Source organism: Oxyura jamaicensis, chromosome 1 (assembly GCF_011077185.1).
Source record: "Oxyura jamaicensis isolate SHBP4307 breed ruddy duck chromosome 1, BPBGC_Ojam_1.0, whole genome shotgun sequence".
Classification (NCBI taxonomy): Eukaryota; Metazoa; Chordata; class Aves; order Anseriformes; family Anatidae; genus Oxyura; species Oxyura jamaicensis.
In genome coordinates, this window is record NC_048893.1 from 26,060,344 (window position 1) to 26,081,335 (window position 20,992).

General features: G+C 42.2%; 1 protein-coding gene across 1 annotated transcript in view; it reads right to left on the minus strand.

Annotated features, from left to right (window-relative positions):
- CAPZA2 (capping actin protein of muscle Z-line subunit alpha 2) overlaps positions 1-16,100 on the minus strand; it is a 30,922-nt gene extending 14,822 nt beyond the window's left edge. The window contains exons 1-2 of the mRNA XM_035334118.1: positions 15,966-16,100; positions 1,488-1,551 (exon numbers count right to left, since the gene is read on the minus strand). Of these exons, the coding sequence (XP_035190009.1) occupies positions 1,488-1,551; positions 15,966-16,070 (169 nt within the window). The 5' untranslated portion in view covers positions 16,071-16,100. The remainder of the gene's footprint in view (positions 1-1,487; positions 1,552-15,965) is intronic.
- Positions 16,101-20,992: the final 4,892 nt, after the last annotated feature.

Below are 20,992 nucleotides of genomic sequence, written 5' to 3' on the forward strand. Positions count from 1 at the left end.
CCATCAGACAAGAAGCACGAGTGAAGTCACTGCTCTCCTCAGAATAACTTAACAATTTAGTAAAGGTAATTTCATGTATCTGACTTACTTGTTTATTATTTGCTAGGCACTGCTTTAAAAACAGTTATCTTACAATTCAATGCAAGTACACATAATAGATAAAAGTATCAGGAAAGAAATATCCTAGCAACTTAAACCCAAATTTAAAATGCTCATCTTTCTGAGCCCAGAGTTAAAGATATAACTGATCATTAGTCTCACTGTAACACTTTGAACTCTAACGAATTCTAAAGAAATCCTGTAAGTTTAAAAAAAATCTGGGATATGTTTGAAGCATTTTTCTAAATAAATAAAAAAACAATTTGGAGAATTTATGTTTAAAGCTCTTTTTTTTAAGGAGTCAGTCTGAATTGCATGTAAATATTTTTGATTTTACAACATTACAACAACTAAGTCTTTGGCTGGGCATTTATGATCAAATATTTTGTTATGAGCCATCGAAATTGCAACTGCATTATAAAGCAGGTAGCTGCCACTATGAGCTAGCTTAATAACAGTTTTAGCAGTACTGCTATAAGAAATTGTATTAACTTGCAGAGTGCTGTGCTAATGAGCTGCTCACCAGCAGTTCATTTCACAAATGCACTACAAGCTAAGTTTGGGGAATCATCTAGCCACAGTTTAATTGAAGAACACAGTAATTCTAAACACATTACCTTCCTGCAAGAGATTGAAGCTCCAGCCTGCCACTCACTTAAAGTTCAGCGTACTAAACATACTTCCTTACATAGTGTAGCATCAGAGCTATTAGCAGGCTACAGCTAAAATTTATGCCTTATGAATTAGTACACCCATGTATCTTGGTGCAAGGCAAACACAACAACTTTTAAAGAAAATAACATCTTAGGTAAAGTCTAGGAAACCATAGCAGAGAGAAACTAATTTCAAGTCTCATTACAACTTATCTACATACCGCTGAATTGTAGGGTGCCCATAATTTAAGGGTTAAAAATGTTTGGATGGGATTAATATTCTTTTCACAATTGCCACTTTAAGCAGTAGTGCTTCGCATATTCAATGTTAAGTATTTATAATGATATTCATTCCTTTAAAGCGGACCACTTTCATTTCAGTTAGTTTTATTTCTGTTGAAAAACGTAACTATAAAGGGCTGAAAAAATTTACACGTATCTTCTAAATGAGAGCATTAGCAACTTTTAAGTCATCACTGCTTAAAAACAGAACGAAGGCTATTCTCATATCACAAAGAGAAGTGCTACTTTCCCACTTTTGCATTTAAACTCCATGCTGCCTTTAGAGTACAAAGCTTATTCTGCCAAGCTACAAAACCACGACTGCAAAGCTCTTACAGCGAGTTGCTAAAAAAAAAAAAAAAAAAAAAAAAAAGGCTAGGTAAAATTCAGTAGAGTAATCAGGAATACAATTTTGGGTCTAGATACCTTAAACGAAAGTAGAGAGATACTCACCATTGAACACTTCATTGAATTCCCCAGGAGGTGCATGAATTATGAATTTTGCTGCTATACGCACCTAAAACAAGAAAGAATAATTATGTGGTTGTATATACTTGCATTTATTCCTCTTCACACCAATCACGTATTGTATGGCTTTAACGTCCAGACACGCAATTGTGCAATTCCTACTGCTTCACATACTTATTCACATTGAGCAACTCTGTCTTTGTTAGAAGCCCAGAATATGAAGTTCCACTTCTTCAAAAAGGATAGAGAAGGTTGTAAGTAATGGAAGAAGAAAGAGAAACTGAGTCACTCTTATTCTGTATTACTGGCAAAAAGAAACAAATAGCGTGACAAAGAGGATCGGTAACATTGACATTTCAACTTTCAGTTCTCGTCTGCCTGGGAATCAACATGCACACTATGAGAGCTGACAACCAGGGATGAAGGAATGTCACAGAATCACAGAATGGTTGAGGTTGGAAGGGACCTCCAGAGATCAGCTAGTTCAACGCCCCTGCTCAAGCAGGGTCACCTAGAGCATGCTACACAGAATTGCATCTCCAAAGATTCTCCTCTTATTTTACTACATATCCTATGCTTCTAAGCTTTCCAAAAGGTCCACAACTAGACAGTAATACATAGATAAAAGCTTAAAAACAATTCTGTAGACATTGAAGCATACAATTTCACTTGCCTCTACTTGCAAGGCCTCTTTAATACCACAGTCTTAGCAGATAACAGTTAAACAAAAAATAATAATAATAATAAAAAATAATAAAAAAAAAAATTAAAAAGCTCTACTTTAATGCAGATCCTCAAAGACCTGTCTTCAGCCATAACCTTTTGCACGGTATAAGCTGGCACTGCCACTAAAAGCACGTGCACCTGCCCCAGCCTTCTCCCTGTCCGTGCCTGCACAAACACACGGCTGCACAGTGAGAAAAAATAGTAAGCTCATTTTTCTCTTTTTTCAAATCAGTTCCCTGAACTGCTTCATTGCACAGCTCCAGACACACATGCTTGCAAAAGGAACACAAAGACACTTTATTTACTGTGGATCAACCTTAAAATGTTTCCAGTACTACCTTACTTACAGAACATTCCCCTGCAGACTTATTTTCATTCATTCTTGTTTTCCCCTGTAACTTGTTAGGAACACTCAGAACAAACACACACACACACTCTGGTTTCACAGAGCTTGACCTGACAAAAGTTTCTAATCTTCATAATTCGCAGTTCTCTAAGTTGAGGAGACATCCAAGGCGCTCTATTACTCTTGCTAGGATGTTGCTATTCAAATCCTACCTGGACTGTATTTCCCATTTCTAACATCCCCACTATGTTTCAGTGGGATAAACAGCTTCTGCATTGTTTGGGCTTCCCATTTGAAATTAAGATGTTTGTTAATGATACACTTTATCCACAATTACCTAAAAATAACCACCCAATGCTTTACATTTTGCCATGTATGTGTATTCGAAACTGTAAAAGAAGTGTCCGAGCCTGCTGGAGCTCCTGAATTGCCTTGTAAATAGCTTTTATAGTCAAAGTTGGCAATCCAGTGTTCGGTCCAGGTTCTTGACAGGGCCAAGTTTCAGGCAGAGGTTTCCAGGAGAGATGGTTCAAGCTCAGAGGGCCCTGTGAGCACTTAGGTGCCTCCTTAGGGGAGTTCAGACCTCAGGGACTCCCTGCTCATCCAAAGCCAGCAGCCACTCACCGCTAGCTAATGGAAAGGGAAGGGCTGTCAGGTCCCAGCTTTCTACACCGAATGCTATGTTTTGGACTGCTGACAGCCTCTATCTGCTGCTCCAAACACCCACATCAGAAGTCTCTGCAAGTAACCTCTGATTTGCATTACACTGAGATAAATGCCACAGGGCTTACTCTTTTCTCCAAAGAGACATGGAGCAGGTAGGAGGGCCTTGTTTTACGGCAGCTTATTAAAGCCCTTGCCCAGATAAGCCCAGTCATCTCACCTCATTTTCAGCCGTTTTTTAGTAATGCAAAACTGATTTTTTTTTCTTTTCCCACCAGCACAGAACTATTTTTTTCCTCAGTAGTCCGATCAGCTGTAGTATGAGTAATATTCAGGCAAAAGAATTCAGTCATAACAGATGCTTCCTCAGGACAGACTAAGCAAAATACTGCTTTTAATGAAGATTTTACTAGCAAATTACATTCCTCAATAAGATTTTCTCAGTGCAACAAACCATCATACTTATCGCTGTTTAAAGGACAGATAACCACAAGCACGCAAATCTGCAATAAACATCTCATCAAGAAGTGTGAAGCAGACTCATGCTGGCAGAAGTGAGGAAACTGATGTCTTCAGAACCTGCATGTGTCAGCTAGATGCTGTTTTGCTAGCCTGCTTTTCTGAAGTCCATATAAACTAACCCACTTTTTTTCAGCAGTTACATCAAGTTATCTATTGAGACAGTAGCTGAAAAGGCTTTATTTCCCCAGATCAAGAAGCCCATATCAAGGAAATAAATCCAATATTAAATCCAACTTAACACATGAGAACTGACAACCACCTACAGCTTCTCTATTGCCACTGAGATCTTCCAGAAACGCATGCTCTGAAGGAGGATGGATCCTCTGGGCTCCAAAACCAGACAAGCAGAAAGCAGAAATGAACGTGCTTTCATGAGCCTTACGAGCTGAAGATCCCCCCCTTTTGGCAACTAAAAGCCACTGGCTCAGTTATCACTTGAGGAAGCACAAGTTAAAACACAGGGGCAGGACATGTAAAATGACGTGGTTTGAGACAAAAATTTAAAAAAATATACAGATAGAGCAAAACCCACCTTGTTTGTAATATGTAGAGATGAGCTAAAAAAGCCAACTGCAATATAGTTCATGCAAAGTTATTTTTTCTAAAAACCATTTGAAGAAAAAACCTGTGGGAGATGCATTACAGTCAGATCTGATGCTGGTTATTCAACACACTGAGAGTTTTGGAAACTGATCAGATCTGATTTGATCAAGCCAAAACAGAAGCAACACTGCATCTTAAGAGTCTAAATGACAAAACCTTTTCATTCGAGAGAAATGCACACCAAGTACAAATGCCTTATATGTATACAAGTACCAAAAAACTAAGTTAAAACTGAGTATTCCTTTAAAAAAACAAAAAGCCTGAAGTGAGAAAATCCCTCAAGTTTCTGAATTTGTTACTTTAGTTTCTTCCCAAACGTCATCTAACACGTAAAGACAACGCTGTAGTTTCCAAGATCAGATTTACAGCCACTGTTTTTGATTAAAAGTCTTCAGAGCAGCTTTCAAGGAACTGCGTGCAAACTGCTGAGTTCACTAACCCAGAACTTTTAATGATCAGGGGTCACTACATACAGGTCTTGCAATAAGCTTTTTAATGCAACCCTTTGTATGGAATTGCACACTTACTGTATTTAATGAATTGAAGGCACAAACCCAATCTAAATACATTTTCCTGAAGGCTTCTGTGACTTCCTGCAGTTTTGAGGATTAATTTGGATAAGTCATACACATGGTGCAAAAAAGATCCTCCAAAACCCACAAGAAACAACCAGAAACATCACTTCCTAGAGCACCGAGAAGGGCAGCATTCCCTGCTGCAGGTGACTCCCACACACATCAGTCCCAGTCAGCAGTGCAGACCCAAATGCAAGTCTGATGCCAGCAGGTAAAAGTTAGCGAGGTTTAACCTCTCAGTTCAAGTGAAACCAAATGCTGCCCAGCACCTCAGTTAAAAGCTGCTTAATTTGACAAAGTAAATGATTTTTAGGTAAAATTTCACATCAAGGAGATAAGTGAGAAAGACAGGTTTGTTGTTTGCAATGAGCATGGGTATCAGGCAAACTTTCTCCTGCAGAGATTAAAACAATTGCTCTATCAAGGAATGCCTGCACTCAGCTCCTACAGTACTTGCAGTTTTTCAGATTGCACAAGCACAGAGGCAGCAATTTACAGAATGGTGTCCTGTTTTCATCCTTTTGCCTTTATTTCATGACGTAATTTCTTTCAAGGTATGCCATCAACCAGATACACAGACAAATCCTCCTCCTCCTCCTCTTCCCTGACTTAGACACTCCAAAGTTTCTTTTATTTTAAAGAAGTCGTGCACAGTGACTTCAAATGCCCCAAACTGCTCTTCCTGTTTCTGGCACATCGGAAGCTGACACTGGCTGAAAAGCCCGACCTTCTGTGCTGAACGTGCCTATATATGGCCATGAATACGTGCTCGGCCCGTGGGGCTTTCAGTGCCACGCTGCGGTGTCAGCTCCGCTTCAGGCATCGGCCAGCATGTACCTAACAATAAGAAAGGCATTAAAATATGTTAGCTCTTCCTTTTTTTTTTTTTTCCCTGTTTCTCTTTTTCTCCTATTTTCCCCTTTTTAACTTAACTGAAATACAGCTGTACTTGCCAGGAACCCTGACAGCAGTTAACAGCCTGCAGCAGGAAGGACAAGCTGGTAAGCAAGACGCTGTGAAACCACAGGCTTTGCCCCTGCTCTTTCCTACACTTCACTTATTTCAAGTTCAGCCGTGAGCTCACTGCAGCAGGGAGACCCACCCTTCCTCCACGCTCATAACAGGTTAAAGTTTACTGCTCCAGAGCAATAAACACGGAATCATGATGTACATATAAAAAGCTCTTTTAACCTACAAATTGCAAGTAGATCTTAAAAAAAAAAGAAAAAAAATGGCGTGGGAAGAGAAAGCCTTCACAATCCACTTCCACTCTACACAGCCACAACAACTTTGTTGCTCATTGCAGGAAAAGACAGCAGTTACCTTCACCAGCAACTATTGAAAGTGTGGTAGGAGGACTGAGGCATCATACATGATGCATTTTGTATTCCGCACTCCTGACAGAACCCTTGCTTCCCTGTAAACCAAAACAAACCTCATACTCACAGGTCAAGCTATCTTTGGCAAAAAAGTGGGTGAGATTATGTTTAGTAGAAGGGAGCTCTGTGGCCCTGCTCTACGAGAAGTAAAGAGTCCGACGTCTGGTGTGATTCCTTCTGCCACTGCTCTCATTGCTGGTTCAGGAAGCCTTTCTGCAGGCAGCCAAGCAAACGGCTTAGTCCTGACCCAATGACCTCTATGTACAGGCAGCTAGAGAGAACTGCTTCTTACAACTGGCCCGCAATTTCAGAAATATTAACAGTTAAGATTATTCAAAGCATTTGAAAAAGTTTCAATTCCCTGAAAACTCACACCATAATTCACACTGCCAGTAGCACGCAAGTCCTTCAGAGATCCTGCTGGTAGCCCTGGGGGTGACACCAGGCGAGAGCCCTCCCTAGTGTTAGTGAGGCCTGACTCCAGTTCCAGCTACTGCTTTGAGTCCAGCTGAACCAGTCACTTTCATTATGCAGCTTTGCTTCCTAACGAACGCCAAAACTGCTCTGGCATCTTCTACTAGTCAAAATTCACTGTGTACTGACAAATGTAGCGTATCAGGAAACATAGTTTAGGGTTCCATCAGCTGCCTCACTTACAAGATGCAATGCCACGGGCCACAGCTGAGCCAACAACAAAGACATAAAACTATTAATGTGCCCACACAGGAGGGCTGTGAAAATGGTGAAGGGGACTAGAGGGGAAGACTAGAACGGCTGGGCTCCCTTGGTTTGCTCAGCCCAGAGCAGAGCAGGCTGAGGGGAGGCCTCATGGCGGCCTGCAGCTCCCTCACGAGGGGAACAGAGGGGCAGGCGCTGAGCTCTGCTCTCTGGGGACAGCGACAGGACCCGAGGGAACGGCATGGAGCTGGGACAGGGGAGGGTCAGGCTGGGGGTTAGGGAAAGGTTCTGCACCCAGAGGGTGGTCAGGCAATGGGGCAGGCTGCCCAGGGCAGTGGTCACAGCACTGACCTGCCAGAGTTGAAGTGTTTGGACAGTGCTCTTATACAAGCATCTGAGTTTTGGGTGGTCCTGTGAGGAGCTGGGAGTTGGGCTCGATGATGCTTGTGGGTCCCTTCCAACTCAGGATATTCTGTGCTTCAATTATCTGTCAGTATCGCAAACACGAAAAGAGTATGTAAATCCTTCACTGTTTAAAAAAAAAGAAACTGGCTTCCCTTGGAGAGTACCTACGTACTTGGTACTTAATGGCCTCAGTTCGTTAAGTTCCTGGGTTCCAGGATGTTCCACCAGGAATTATGACCCATCTCTTAATATAAAAATGAACTGAGGGTGTTCCATGAATGGCATAAATTGTTCAAAGCCCCATGCCCCCTTTCTACAAACTCCTTCATTTAACCAGTGCTTGGCTATTTACCTTGAGCAAGAACATAGCAACTAATTCATTTACCATGAGAACTTCAGATTATTATTGCTTCTTGCTGCTGCCAGAGCAGTGAGGTGAACAAGCCTTCAGAGGCCCAGAAAAGCTCTAAGAACATATGAGTGAGAAAGGGATTGCCCCATGTCAGCAGCAAACCTTCTCCTCAGCATCTCATGGAACCTCACCCATCCCATGGTACAGTTTCAAATAGCACAGAGACATGCTGATACATGTAGCATCTCAAAAAAAAAAAAAAAAAAAAAACCACAGGGCAACGATGGTCAATCTGGCAGGGAGTGAATGAATACAAAAATTATCGTTGCAACTGCTTTGCTACCAAGCTCAACCAAAAAATGCACTGTGGCATTCAGCTCACTTCTGCTTCTGGGATAGCTGAGGAAGAAACCACTGCAAAAAATGTGGTCCTGGGATAGCTGAGGAAGAAACCACTGCAAAAAATGTGGTCCTGTGGCACAGGAAAGGAGGGGCACATTCCATGCCTATGGCTTTGACTGAACAGATGTTTCCTTCACGTTTATGCTTGAAGCTGCATTAGATCTGTGAACATACATTCCCCCCAGTCCATTTAGCAAGTTACAAATTGTATAAACTGTAATGATAAAGAGAAAGGGAATGGAGTCTTGCAATGATCCAAATCAACTCCTGCGGATTAAAACGCTGTACTGGATTGGAATAAACTCTTCCTTTAAAAAATACACAAGACAAACCAGAAGTAAGTTACAGAAGATAAATCTCACATCATTTTGTGTACTTTTATTACCCCTGCCTGCATCTAACTGGCCACCCATTGATGCCATGCACTTCCGATATTTTAATTCAGAATCGTGAAAGAACAAAACTGGTCAACTTAGTGAAATATAAGTTGTTTGTAAACATTAAATGAACAAGGTCAACCTGAAACTTCAGCTATCACAGTTAATTACTAGAGGTTATGAAAAGGAAAAATTTACCAGTAATTATACTACAGACAGCTGAAGATGTTATACTGGTTTTTGCCTACATCTGTATTTCTCTGAAAGCCTGTGTGGCTCATCAGTAGTTGGCTACAAAACAAATAAGCCAAGAAAAACACACAGATACAGAAGTGATTCCAAAACTACTGATGGCACTATGTCTCAAATTGTAGTACAGAATATTCTTCCTGCAGTGGTTTTACTCCAATTTACCTTTAATGTAGCCCTTTTTCCAGATCTGCACATGGAAACTCATTCTATAAGCAACCAGGGAAATACCGAAGCAGTATAGAAGATTAAGAACACTCCAGGTTAAAAATTTACACAAAATCCAGCCTTTTGTCTATTTATCAGGCTTTTAATAGCTTCCATAACATTTTCTGAAAACAAGCAAACAAACAGGAGGTGTGCGCAATACATTGCACCTCAGGAGACTATACTGATATTTTACAGCAACTTGTTTCAGACTGTATTCAGAAGTTATTCTTTGGTACTTCATATTTCAATATAGGGTCAAACCCCAACATGTCTAACCAATCTAATAAATGAAACTTTGCTTTGGGAAGCTAGCGCTCCTTTTGTTAAAAAGAAATCTCATATGATTTGACAAAGGTCCAATGCAATCTGAAGTAAATTTATGACTAGGTCTTACCCATAAATCCATTGGAAGCTAAGCAATTGGATGAGAGAGACAACAAATTATAATCATAAAAATCTCAAGGTTTCCTTGCTAGAGTCGTTCATGGGGAACTGAATAAGCAGTACACTTCTACGTTTAGCATAAAGCAAAGGCGTTCCCTTTTGTTTGAGAAGTTAAAGGTAATCAGGTACAGCTAACTAGGAATCCCTGAAGCACAAACTTGGCAGTGCCATCCCCAGGGACAGCACCAAGCCGTAGTCAGCCCCACACGCATGCTCCCTCCTCAGCTGCAGCACCCAGCCCTTCAGCATCCCCAGCAGTCGCCGCAGAGCGGCATCCACTGTAACCTCACAAGTGCTTTGTTCACATTCACAAAACGTTCTCCCACCACAAAACCTACATTTTTAAAGTGATCCTACTAGTCTGAGTTCATTGTTTACCATTAAGTATTCAAAGGACATCAAGCCTCGATTCAAGAGCAGCAGGGAGAGGAAAGGAACAAGATCAGAGCTTTCTCCGTGAAAATTACCTCTACTAAAGTCATAAACCATACCCACATCCCCGCCAATTCCAGTGTCTGAAAATCCTCTCTCAAAGTTACCTACCGGTTCGAAAGTTTTAATGCTTTCTGTCAAATTAAGTAGAAAGTATTTGAAATGCCTTGCATTTCAGAAGCTGGTCACTCAAGAATAAAAACAGTAATTCCCACGTGCTGAAAAAATCTGCTTTCATTTCTTCTTAAGCAATTCAAAGTTCTTCACACTTCACTTTTGGCAACTGCAACTCAGTTTTATACAGTGCCCTCCAAGGAAAACACATTGATTAGCTAAATAATGTGGTTAGTTAGAATTTTTATCCTATTCCTCTTTAGTCGCCAAAATCAAAGTCAACCAAAGGTGGCATTTCACAGCAGAACTGTAGGTTGACAACTGCTGTTGGGCAAAAGAACCTTACCTGCTGCATGGCAAATCATTCTCTCCCATTTCAAATATTGCCAGGTCATCCAATAATTTGATCTATTACTCTTCTTTAGGTTTCGTTCAATTTTTTTTAATCTTATCTACCTACGTAAGCTGTGAGGTTTCCTGGGTAGCAAACTTCTGTAAGAGCTCTGTGAGCACAAGGGCAGCAAGAGCCAGGCTTCTGGGGGCGCTCGGGTGCCGCTGCATTCGAAACAGGCCCTGGCATGGTGAAAGCCATATTACTCAGTACCTAACTTCTCCAAATTGCTCATGACAAAAGAAAATATGAACTGCAGTTTTAGAAATCAGTCATATTTAGACTAACAGGTTTAATTTGTATACATCTTCAGCCTTCAGACTTTTTCCCCACTTGTCAGAAACACAGACAGCTTTTTTTTGCATCATGACTCTCTGTGGAGGTGCACACTAAAAAAACAAGATGCATCGAGCACAGGCTGCAGCAAGAGAAATTTCCATTAAATATTAGGAAAAGTTTCTGACCATGAGTACAGTCAAACATTGGAAGAGGTTACCCACACTGCGCAGTCTCCATCCTCAGAGATGCCCTGAACTCAAGTCCCTGAGCAACCTGATCTAAGCTAGGCCTGCTTTGATGACAATGCAGCATTTGGGTTACCCCCAGAAGTTTCTAACAGCCCGTATGATTCTACAAATAAATTATTTGCAGTTATACATACAGTGTATAATCGATTTTTCAGATCATGTTGAACATTTTCATAGTTTCCCCACAGACAAAATGATTAAAATTTCAGTTCCATCCTTCAATCTTAAGCGTATCGATGCATTTTTACAAATTATTTCCTAACCCATGTCAACACGATATGGTATCTTAGCTATGTACAGAGAAATCTTTATCCTGGGGGAACTGCCATATTCAGAATTACATGGCAGCCTGTGAAGCACCCCCAACTTCTTCATTTCTATTAAAGAATTGTCTCAAACTTACAGATTACTGTGTAACTACGCCCAGGAAAGACTTCTAAAATCCTGCATCTACTCCAAAACATTCTGCTCCTAATCATCTATTAATATCCTTTTGAAATAATTCAGAGCACATATTGATTTCATACACATAAAGAACTAATAATTATTTTATTTTTGAAAGTACCCGTGATGCTTCTGAGGTGGTTTTGGAAAAAAAGTGCATTTCTGCATGAAGGAAACACCTGAAGCAGAACCTCCCTCACTGGTGGGTTTGTTTTTGTAAAGTGAGTTCTGCTGCCAATGTATTAAGTTTTGAAGACTAAGCCACACACACGACGATGCATTTTACAGGCACAGACCTCTCACCTTAAAGCACTTAGTAAAGAAAGTTTTCCTTAATCAATGCAACAAAACTACACTGCAGAGTTCTGCTGGTATAGTTAGCTTGGTAGGTTTTTGACAGCTAGTTTAAGGAACTGCAAAGTTACAACACACCAGGAAGCATGAGGAAGCCAAGCCGGCTCATTTTTCCACAAACGGGACCCTATTTCCGTGTCAGAAGAGAGGTTTTGTTCTGTTTACAGTGAGCTGGCTTTCTGTTAAAACTCCACCTTACTCCATAGGCCTTTCTAACCAGGCAGAAATCAGAGACACACATGTATTGAAAGAGGTGTGGTTCCTTTCTGGTATCACATTTGACAATACACATTTATATGCCTAGCACTTTAAGGAACATGAGCGATTTTTGCATTAAAACCTTGATGTGCTATAGTTTCCTACTGATACTCTCCTTTCCTCACTGCTGACACCCGTTTTCTGACTATCTCCACATCAACTCCTGTGCTTTGTAGTGAACAGGATTCACACTGCAAATGGGAAAAAAGATAAAACACCTACAGTAAACACGTCCTGAGTCACCGAGAGGCACTGACTATAGAGTACTAGATTTCATCATGATTTTAAGTTTCAGTCTTGTTTTTCATGTGCTGCTATTTGTTAATGAGTGTTTACATTACTAAATGCATTTTTTACAGGAAAAGCAGTATCTTCCACTAATCGTTGCTTACATTCATGGAGATAAATTGTAGCTTTTATATGCACACTAATACAGTCATGAAGAAACATTTTTATATATGTGCTTATTAGTTTGACATAGCCACAGGCAGAAAAGCAATTTGTACAGAAATTGGAATATAATTAAACTGCAAAGAATGGTTATTAACTTTTAGCCAAACTAGTTCAAATATGCTGAATAAATAGATAGGTTTTGCATTCAAGACTTATTAAGAGAGGATGCATTACGGATAGGAAGGGAAGGGAAGTGATGATTTCCAGTTGCTACCTCACTTAAGAGTTCAGAATTTCCACCTCTCACATCTCATTTTTATTTATACATTAAAACACAAACTTGTGTTTTTTTCATTTGTCTGCAAGCTTCCTAACTTTCAGTAACCTAAGCGAACAGAACGGCCATAAAACATCGTGTCTCACCAGAGCTCTCTTTAGGACTGGAAAACCCCAGGTGCAGTAACCTTCACTGGCAACAGCCCAGCTTCACACCTTGGGCTTTGCACAGCCTTACACACTGCACCAACTACAGCTAGCTCTCAGATTTATTTATTTTTTAACGCTTTTTAAAAATCACCCACACGGTATCATCACTGAAAGATACACAAGGTTTCAAAATCTTGTGCTAAAATGAGAACCTAAGGAACAGAGCCGTGATCGAAACCAGTTGCACAATCTCCCAGGCTGAAATAACATGCTTTCTGGAAAGTGGCTCTTCTTCCCTGCTTCCAGAGCTCCTTTACCTGAACCATGTGCACTACTGCCAATTTATTCCATTATCCCAATTCGTGCCCTTTCCATATCCTACACACCGCTAGTTTTAAACCTGAGTAACGTTACAGCCACGTTGAACTGGCTGCTAGGTGACTGACACCAGCAAGTTGGTGCTGCTGCAACAGGAATTACTTACTGCCTTCGCAGCACTGGAATTCCTGACTACACACAAAGCAGGACAGGAACTGAGTTTCAAAACCCGTGGTATCACCAGATCACTTCTCTCTTATTTTGCTTTTACAGCACTATTAGAAAACCAGTACAAAAGGAGTCTGTATTTGTTCACCTTCTTCCCTCCTCGAATTTCAGTGCTGTAGCCCTCTATCTGTCAAAGTTACCCACAACCCGACTGCACCACCATCATCTACACCAGCCTTTGAAGCTCTCCATTTCTTATCACGGGAGAAAGGTATATAGAAGAGCAGTATGATTTACTCCCTGTGAACATTAATGTTCATCTACCTGTCCTCCTGTATTTATAGTCACAGTCCCAGCTGGATGGCTGAGAAGGGTGTGTTTTCCAAATGCTATCCAGCAGGATCTGTTTAGCTCAGTACTACTCAACATTTGAGATAAAATTTACCTAATTTCATAAATATTAACTTCAAAAAAATGTTTTATTATTCATATCAAGTGCCAGTTGAAAGACCAGAAATTAACCAAACCGAAGAAATTCAATTCAAGATCTCCATGTGCATTAAGAATTTGCACTTTCAAGTTTCCTTCCTTACAGAGTATTCATTTAGTTACTCAATTGAGGGAAAATCTGTCCATTTAAAATTACAGTAATTTAACCCAAAAAAAAGCTGTAGTCTAAACCGAGGAAGTCTTCTACTTAATCCACTTAGAGTGCACAATCTTAGTTTAATACCATCAGAAAATGATTACAGCTTTTAAGCAGTAAACATTTTTATTGTAAAATGATAGCATAACTGAAATGTATCTATGCTTTCAAGCACGTTGTTAAAAGGCTACCCAACAACTTAAATGACGTAATAAAACCCTTAAACAAGCCCATGCCATTTTGGGGACCCCAGTCTTTCCAAGCACTGGGTGGGAGCTGCCCAATACCGAGAATGCTTGTTTCAGGATGGATAAATACATCACACCTTGATAAACCACCTGAGAGGTTCACATGCAAGAAAGCCAATCCATGTAGCTCTTCTGTGGAAAAGTAAAATCTTGAATTATCATAAGATCTCTAGGGATATTTGCTTGCTTTTCCATGAGCTTGCAGCATTAGCCATCTTTGTTTTATTAGCCCATAAAATCTCTTGCCAGGCTTGGAAAATTCCAATCATGTAGGACAATCAATTTTATATGAGACTGAAGTGGATAAAAGAATCAATTTAAATTTACTATGGAAAAGTACTGATTCTATTCGTTTATACCAAGGCAAGAGGAGTCTCTAAAAGGTCTGCACCCATTCTGAGAGAAAAGAAAAACTGTAATTAACAGACAGAACGAAGTTCAGAACTTAACTCCATCAGTCACACAAGCACAGTATTAAGCACAGGCAATGCTTCTCAGCTCACAGAGAGGCAAGATGAAAGTGTCGCCATAATTTACATTATTTGTCAGGACAAGAGGCAATGGGCAAAACTGGAACACTGGAGGTTCCCTCTGAACATCAGGAAACACTTTTTTTTTTTTTTTTTTTTTTACTGTGCAGGTGACTGAGCACTGGCACAGGGTACCCAGAGAGGTCATCGAGTCTCCTCTTTGGAGATCTCCAAAAGCCACCTAGACATGGTCCTGGGCAACCTGCTCTGGGTGGCCCTGCTTGAGCCATTCTGTGACGCCAAAATAACTTGTCATTGGAGTGTTTTTAAGCATATTCCCTAACAGCAACATACGGGATTAGAGTTACTTGCATGTTCTAGAAAGGATACAAAGAACTGCGGACCACCACATATGTGAATGTGAACCATGTAGAGGAATAAAGCCTCTGGCTGGAAGATGGAGGGACCCTTGTATTATGTATCTTTTGGCCTACCAGTGGCTCTCTAGTTCTGAAACGCGGCCCTGTTAATCCCAAACATGCAAAAAATCTGCTTTTTGTAACCAGTTAAGACATTTCTAACATCCTCCTAACTTCAGAGAAGTTTGAAACATCATTTTCTGGTGACCACAACCTTTAAGGCATCTCAGAGCTTCTGCTGCCAGGAAACATTTTTTGATCAGAAATGAATAAAAACGTGTGTTACACGAAGCAAGGGGCAGCGCACACACGCCACCACACCCCAGCTGCGAGGCAGGCAGCTGCCACGAAGCTGTCTCCAGGAGAGGAGGCCCAGGAGCGCCGATAGCTGAGGTCTCCCAGACACCCTGCTCCTTGTGAGACTTGCCCTGAAAATCACTTTTGACCCTCCGTAAGTCTCCACCGTGCACACCCGGACCGCAGACGTCTCCCTGACGCAGCCGCTCCGCTCCTTGACCTCGGACCCGCCGGCGGCTGTAGGAAGCGAGGGAGCCTTCCTCCTCCTCCCCGCACCCTTCCTCCTCCTCCTCCTCCCCCCACCCTTCCTCCTCCTCCCACGCCTCCCGGAGCCGGCGGGAGGCGCAGGGCCCCTCCGTGCGGCGGGCAGAGCCGGCGGCCGACCCCGGGAAAGGGACGAGGGGCCGGGGGAAGGGGCCGGCAGCGCCTCGCCCCGTCTCGCCCCCTCTCGCTTCCCGCTACCCAGGCACCGAAAGGGGGAAGGGAAGGGGGAAGGGCCGCGGGGAAAACACCCGGCCCGCGGCCCCTGCAAACGCCGGCGGCCCCTTCAAGCCGAGGCAGCTCGGCTCGAGGGGTCTGGGGGCGAGAGGGCGCCCCGCGAGGGCGCGGCACGCCGCCCGCCCGTACCTTCTCCTCATCGGAGAGCTGCTCCTCCAGGTCCGCCATCTTCCCGTCCGCCTCCCGCAGCGCCCCCACGCTGCCTGCGCATGCGCGCGGCGGGGGCGGGCTCATGGCGGCGGGGCGGGGGCGCTGAGGGGGGCGGCGGGGCCGCCGCCTCCAGCGGGGGAGGGTCGGCGGTGCTTCGGCAGCCGCCGTTTGAATGTGGGGAGGGGGTGGTCGGGCTGAGGGGGGACGTGGGGTACGAGTGGCCAACTCCCGTCTTGTCTTGGGCGGAAGAGTTATTTAAAAATGAGTCATCGGGGCTGCGGGGGTGATGAGGGGAGGGGAGCACCTGTCTGTCATAGGAGGATGGGCTGAGGGAGCCGGGGCTGGTTAGCCTGGGAAAGAGGAGACTGAGGGGAGACCTCATCGGTGTGTACAAACACCTGAGGGGAGGGTGTCAACATCGTGGAGCTGGTCTCTTCGGTAGTGCCCCGTGAGAGGCAACAGGCACAAACTGAAGCACAGGAGGTGGGCACTTCTTTGCTGTGAGGGTGACAGAGCACTGGGACAGGGTGCGCAGAGAGGCTGTGGGGTCTCCTTCTCTGGAGATATTCAAAACCCACCTGGATGTGTTCCTGTGCAACATGCTCTAGGTGATCCTGCTCAGCGGGGGGGTTGGACTGCACGATCTTCAGAGGTCCCTTCCAACCATTCTGTGATTCTGTGAAAAAAGGGCGCTGAGAATTGGGATGGGCTGAAGCAACAACAAATGGGCTTCAGCAGGGGGACGGTTGGACCAGATGTCCTTGGAGGTCTTTTCCAGCCTTAATGAATCTGTGATCCCTTGGGCAATGTGCCTGCTGCAGGCCAGTGTGTGTTGCAGCTGGGGGTGGCGGAGCTACAAATTCAGGTGGGGGCAGAATTTTTGGCAGATTTTTTTTGGAATGCCATGAAATTTGATGGAAGAGATGGCAGAAAGCTCAGTTTGATGCCACCAGTGAAGACAAAATAGATGGTGTGAAAGGTTTGGTACTGCAGAAGACTATGTAGAAAAGGTATGCAGTCAACCAAAGGGAAGAGGAAAATAATTAGATGGGAATTTCTTAAGAGTAAGAGAACCTGAGTATCTTCCAGCTGTGTAAAATTGCAGGCATGTGAGGGGCATTTTAGATAACTGCTTTTAGGAACTACATGCAAGAAGACATGGTAGAAGTTGAGAGGAAAACTGTAACAGAGGAAAGATAACATTAGCAAAGCTCCACATGTTTGAGCCAGTGAAATTCTGTCTTCATCTGACAGCAAACAAGAACAGATGCCCAGGAGAACAGTGAAAGAACAAGGCTATATGCACTGGTACCAGTGGGAATGCTTCCTCACCTCCTGTCAGATGCAGCTCAGAATGAAGTCCTCCTCAGTTATTTCCTTCTAACAGGGATTGCCAAGCTATTATTCAAGGGTCAGATAGCAAGTAGGAGGATTTGTTTTCTTCCAGTAGCAAAGTCAGACTGGGAAAAACAGCAGGAGAAGATGATTTGAAAATGCACAATCCATTCTAGCAACAGGGAAGAAGTGGCAGACTCCATTTTGTAGAACCTGAAAAGCTGTAGAGGCTGAAAAAGGAAACCAAAGGCCAAGAAGAGTCGGATGTTCTTCTTGAGATATCCTTCCTGTTCCTTGATTAAAACCTGAAAAATAATGGGAAATAGTGGTATTAGGCAAGTACAGTGTTTGGGTTTTGTGGAACACTGGGATAAAGGCTGAACCAAATGGGGTGTCTATAGGCTCCATCTTATTAATAGGGGTGCCAATTTCCTGGGTGATGTGTCAGGGCAATTTCCTGCCCTGACAGCAAGGGCACCTGAAGTAATAACGTGAATGTCCTCATACCACATCCTAAAAAATGACAACCCTGAAGCACTATGAGATAAATCCAAGCATTACATTATTTGTAAGGGGTACATCTTCCAGTTTACTGTGTCGTTATGGTAGAAAACCAAAATAAGTTTGGAGCTTGAGAAAAATGACATGATTACCACTGCTACGTTAGTCAGTCTGGTGACTAGGATGTTGGAATTGATGGTTAGACCTTGTTCCTCAGAACTGAAAAGGTAAAAGGGTGAGTATGTTATGCCAGAGTGGGCATTAGCTGTTACAAAGTTTTGGAAGAATAAGATGATTATTTATAATGTAAAGTTGTTACTCATTAAATGAAATATGATCTACCATGGACCACTCAGTCATGTTAAGAGAATAAGGTGAACTTCTTAAGGGTCTATTCTTAATGTATGGGAAGACTAAAGCTTCTATCATTACTTCAAAGTGAAGGAAGTACAGTGGAAGAATTATACATCCAGTGATAACTCTTTGATAAAATCTTAAAAAATGTGGTTTCTTAATGTCAACCACAGTGTTTTTCACCCAGGCTATGATGGACAAGTAAAAGCTGATCATTGACTGAAAAATTCACAAATGTCAAGATAAATATAAGTCGATCACGATTAGTGGTATGAATGTGGTCAGCTTCTAGCCAAAGGATCTTGTTACGCTCTAAGGTTCATCCACGTCTGTCGTTCTTGCATGAGAAGCCATACACAATGATTTATACTGCCATATGTGGTATAGCAAAATATTCCCAATATGTGTAGAATTTGATAAGGCTAACATTCTAGATGTCCTAACAGAACTGTTACATAGAAATGAAAGAAGGTGGTACCAGACAAGAAGTTGTTGCAGGTCAAATGGATACTGGAAAATTACAGTGTCACTGAAAATCAGTATATAAACAAAGAATGAAAATGAAAAAGTCAATATGATGAATGTACAAGTTAGACAACTTGACTGATTTGGGAAGTTGGAAGAGAGATTTAAAAATACCTGTAGCCATGGACAACAAAGATAATGGACAACATTTTATTCATGTCAGAAACAAAATAAGGGACAAACAAACCTTATATTAGATAAGGCCATTGCTAGCGGCAAAGCAGTGAAGTGTAGAGCAGGGAAGGTATATCTCAAGGTAGTTTTGTTTGGGAGAATCTCATGTATGTTATTTGGAGTCAATAACTAAGGTTAATGGTCTGTAGCAGTAGAAAGCATTGCACAACGTTCAGCTTCATGCAACTGGAATTCATAATTTCCACCCAGGAGTCTTAAGAGTAACCAGCTGAGAAGGTCTGTGTTGATTTTTAACAAACCTTGGGATTTGCCAACTACTTGGATATTGCCAAGGAAATTTCTTTATTTAAAATGTAAAAAGAGAAAGTAGATCTTGGCAGATAAACACGAATAATTTTCTCATTAGATGCTATATCTAGCTGTTGGTTTTACCATGTTTAAACAGGGTTTTTATTGAAATTGCTGAAATTTGCCGTGATGAGATGAATGATTCAGAGAAAGACTGTGTAGTCGTCATAGATATTAGTGGGAGCCTTTTGCGTACAACCATAGCAGGTGTTTTACTGTGACCTTAGGGCTTAATGGGAAATGAATAATCAGAATAAAGTGGAAATAAGTACTGCTCTTGCTTTATGACTCAATGTTTTGGAATGGTTGTGTGCCTTTTCAGGAAGAATATGGACATTTCAGAGGGAATTTAAAGGAGAACTAAAAATAACTCTGAAGATGCAGAACAAATGTCAGGATGGTAGGCTTAAGGATGCCAAGATGAAGAAGTGGTTTAGGAAATGTCTCCTCAGTGAGTGACTGCAGTATAAAGCAGTGATACCTGCATTGGTTTTCAATTTATCTGCATCTTACCTGAAGTCATACATCTTTACCTGTTGTCTGAATTTCAGCAAAGCCAATTCTGCCAGTAGATCTTCTTATGCTCTGAAGTTAAAGAACGTTTGCTTTCTGCTGTGCCAGTGTCTCTACACATTGGTCAAGGGTTAATTTGCATTGCAGTTACATATGGACCAGTGAAACATCCTAGTGCTAACTAGCTACCCCATGTTTTAGTAAATGTCTGATGAGCAGTGTATTTTACTAATGCAAGGAAAGACAAATTAAAATAAAATAATATAAAATTATAAGCAGCTGTTGAGTTCTACTTCATCCAATCAGATATGACAGAGCTACCAATCAAGTACCTTGCTAATTTACTGTACTGCTTCTGTCATTTCATTTGGTGCTGACTCTGTAGGGCCCTCGGCCCTTGCTTGGAAGTGGGAGGAAGAGCACGGCAATCCTTCCTGCGGGGTCTCTGCTGGGCCGTCAGAATGGCTTGAGACAGACAGTTTCTGTGCTGGAGCAATTCTGAAGAAGCTCGCTTGGTGCCTACCTGTTTAATCTGGAGGATGTTTCCTGGTCAAGGTGGACTTGGCCTCGCTCCGAGGCCTGCTCTGTGGTGCTGCCAGGAGCAGGACCAGGCCAGGGTGGAGGGCTGTGTCCCTGCTGCCTGCCCCCTTCCATGGGAAGCAGCTCCCTTCATCCTGATGCCTCTTGATATAAATCCTCACATTCCTGTGAGGTGGTGGGAGGCTTACTCCAATCCCTGAAGTTGCCAAATACATATCAGATATCAGGGCCCTGGGAACTGCCTGCCGGTTTCTCTCCGTATTTTGAGGGGTGTTTGCAGACTTCCCAGTTCACTCTCTGTACCTTACAGAACTTTAACAGCAAAAGCAAATAGGTTTTGTCTAGAAAAGGCAAATATTAAATCCTTACAACAGTGAAGGGAAGAAAGTTATGACAGGAAGAAAGCTGTTACCAAGAGCAACTCTAGAGCAAACTTTAGGCTGATCTTCCTTCTTAGACAACACAGCCTTTTAGGCCATAACAGGCATTGCAGTGAATGGCTCAGTAGCCCTTCACTTCTGTGGCTCTCCCTTTTCTGTTGATAACCGAGAATTTACTGTCCTTTGGTTTCTTTGCTCAGGAAGTTCATGGTCTTCCCTCTTTCTATGATGTTTTTAAGATTGTCAAAACACTCTGTTTCACAACCGTAATATTTATACTACGGTTCAATTAATTTTGCATCATATTCTATGTTAATGACTATGCATGTCATCATTATTTGGATGACAGACTTAATCTGTAGAGTGGATTTTTTT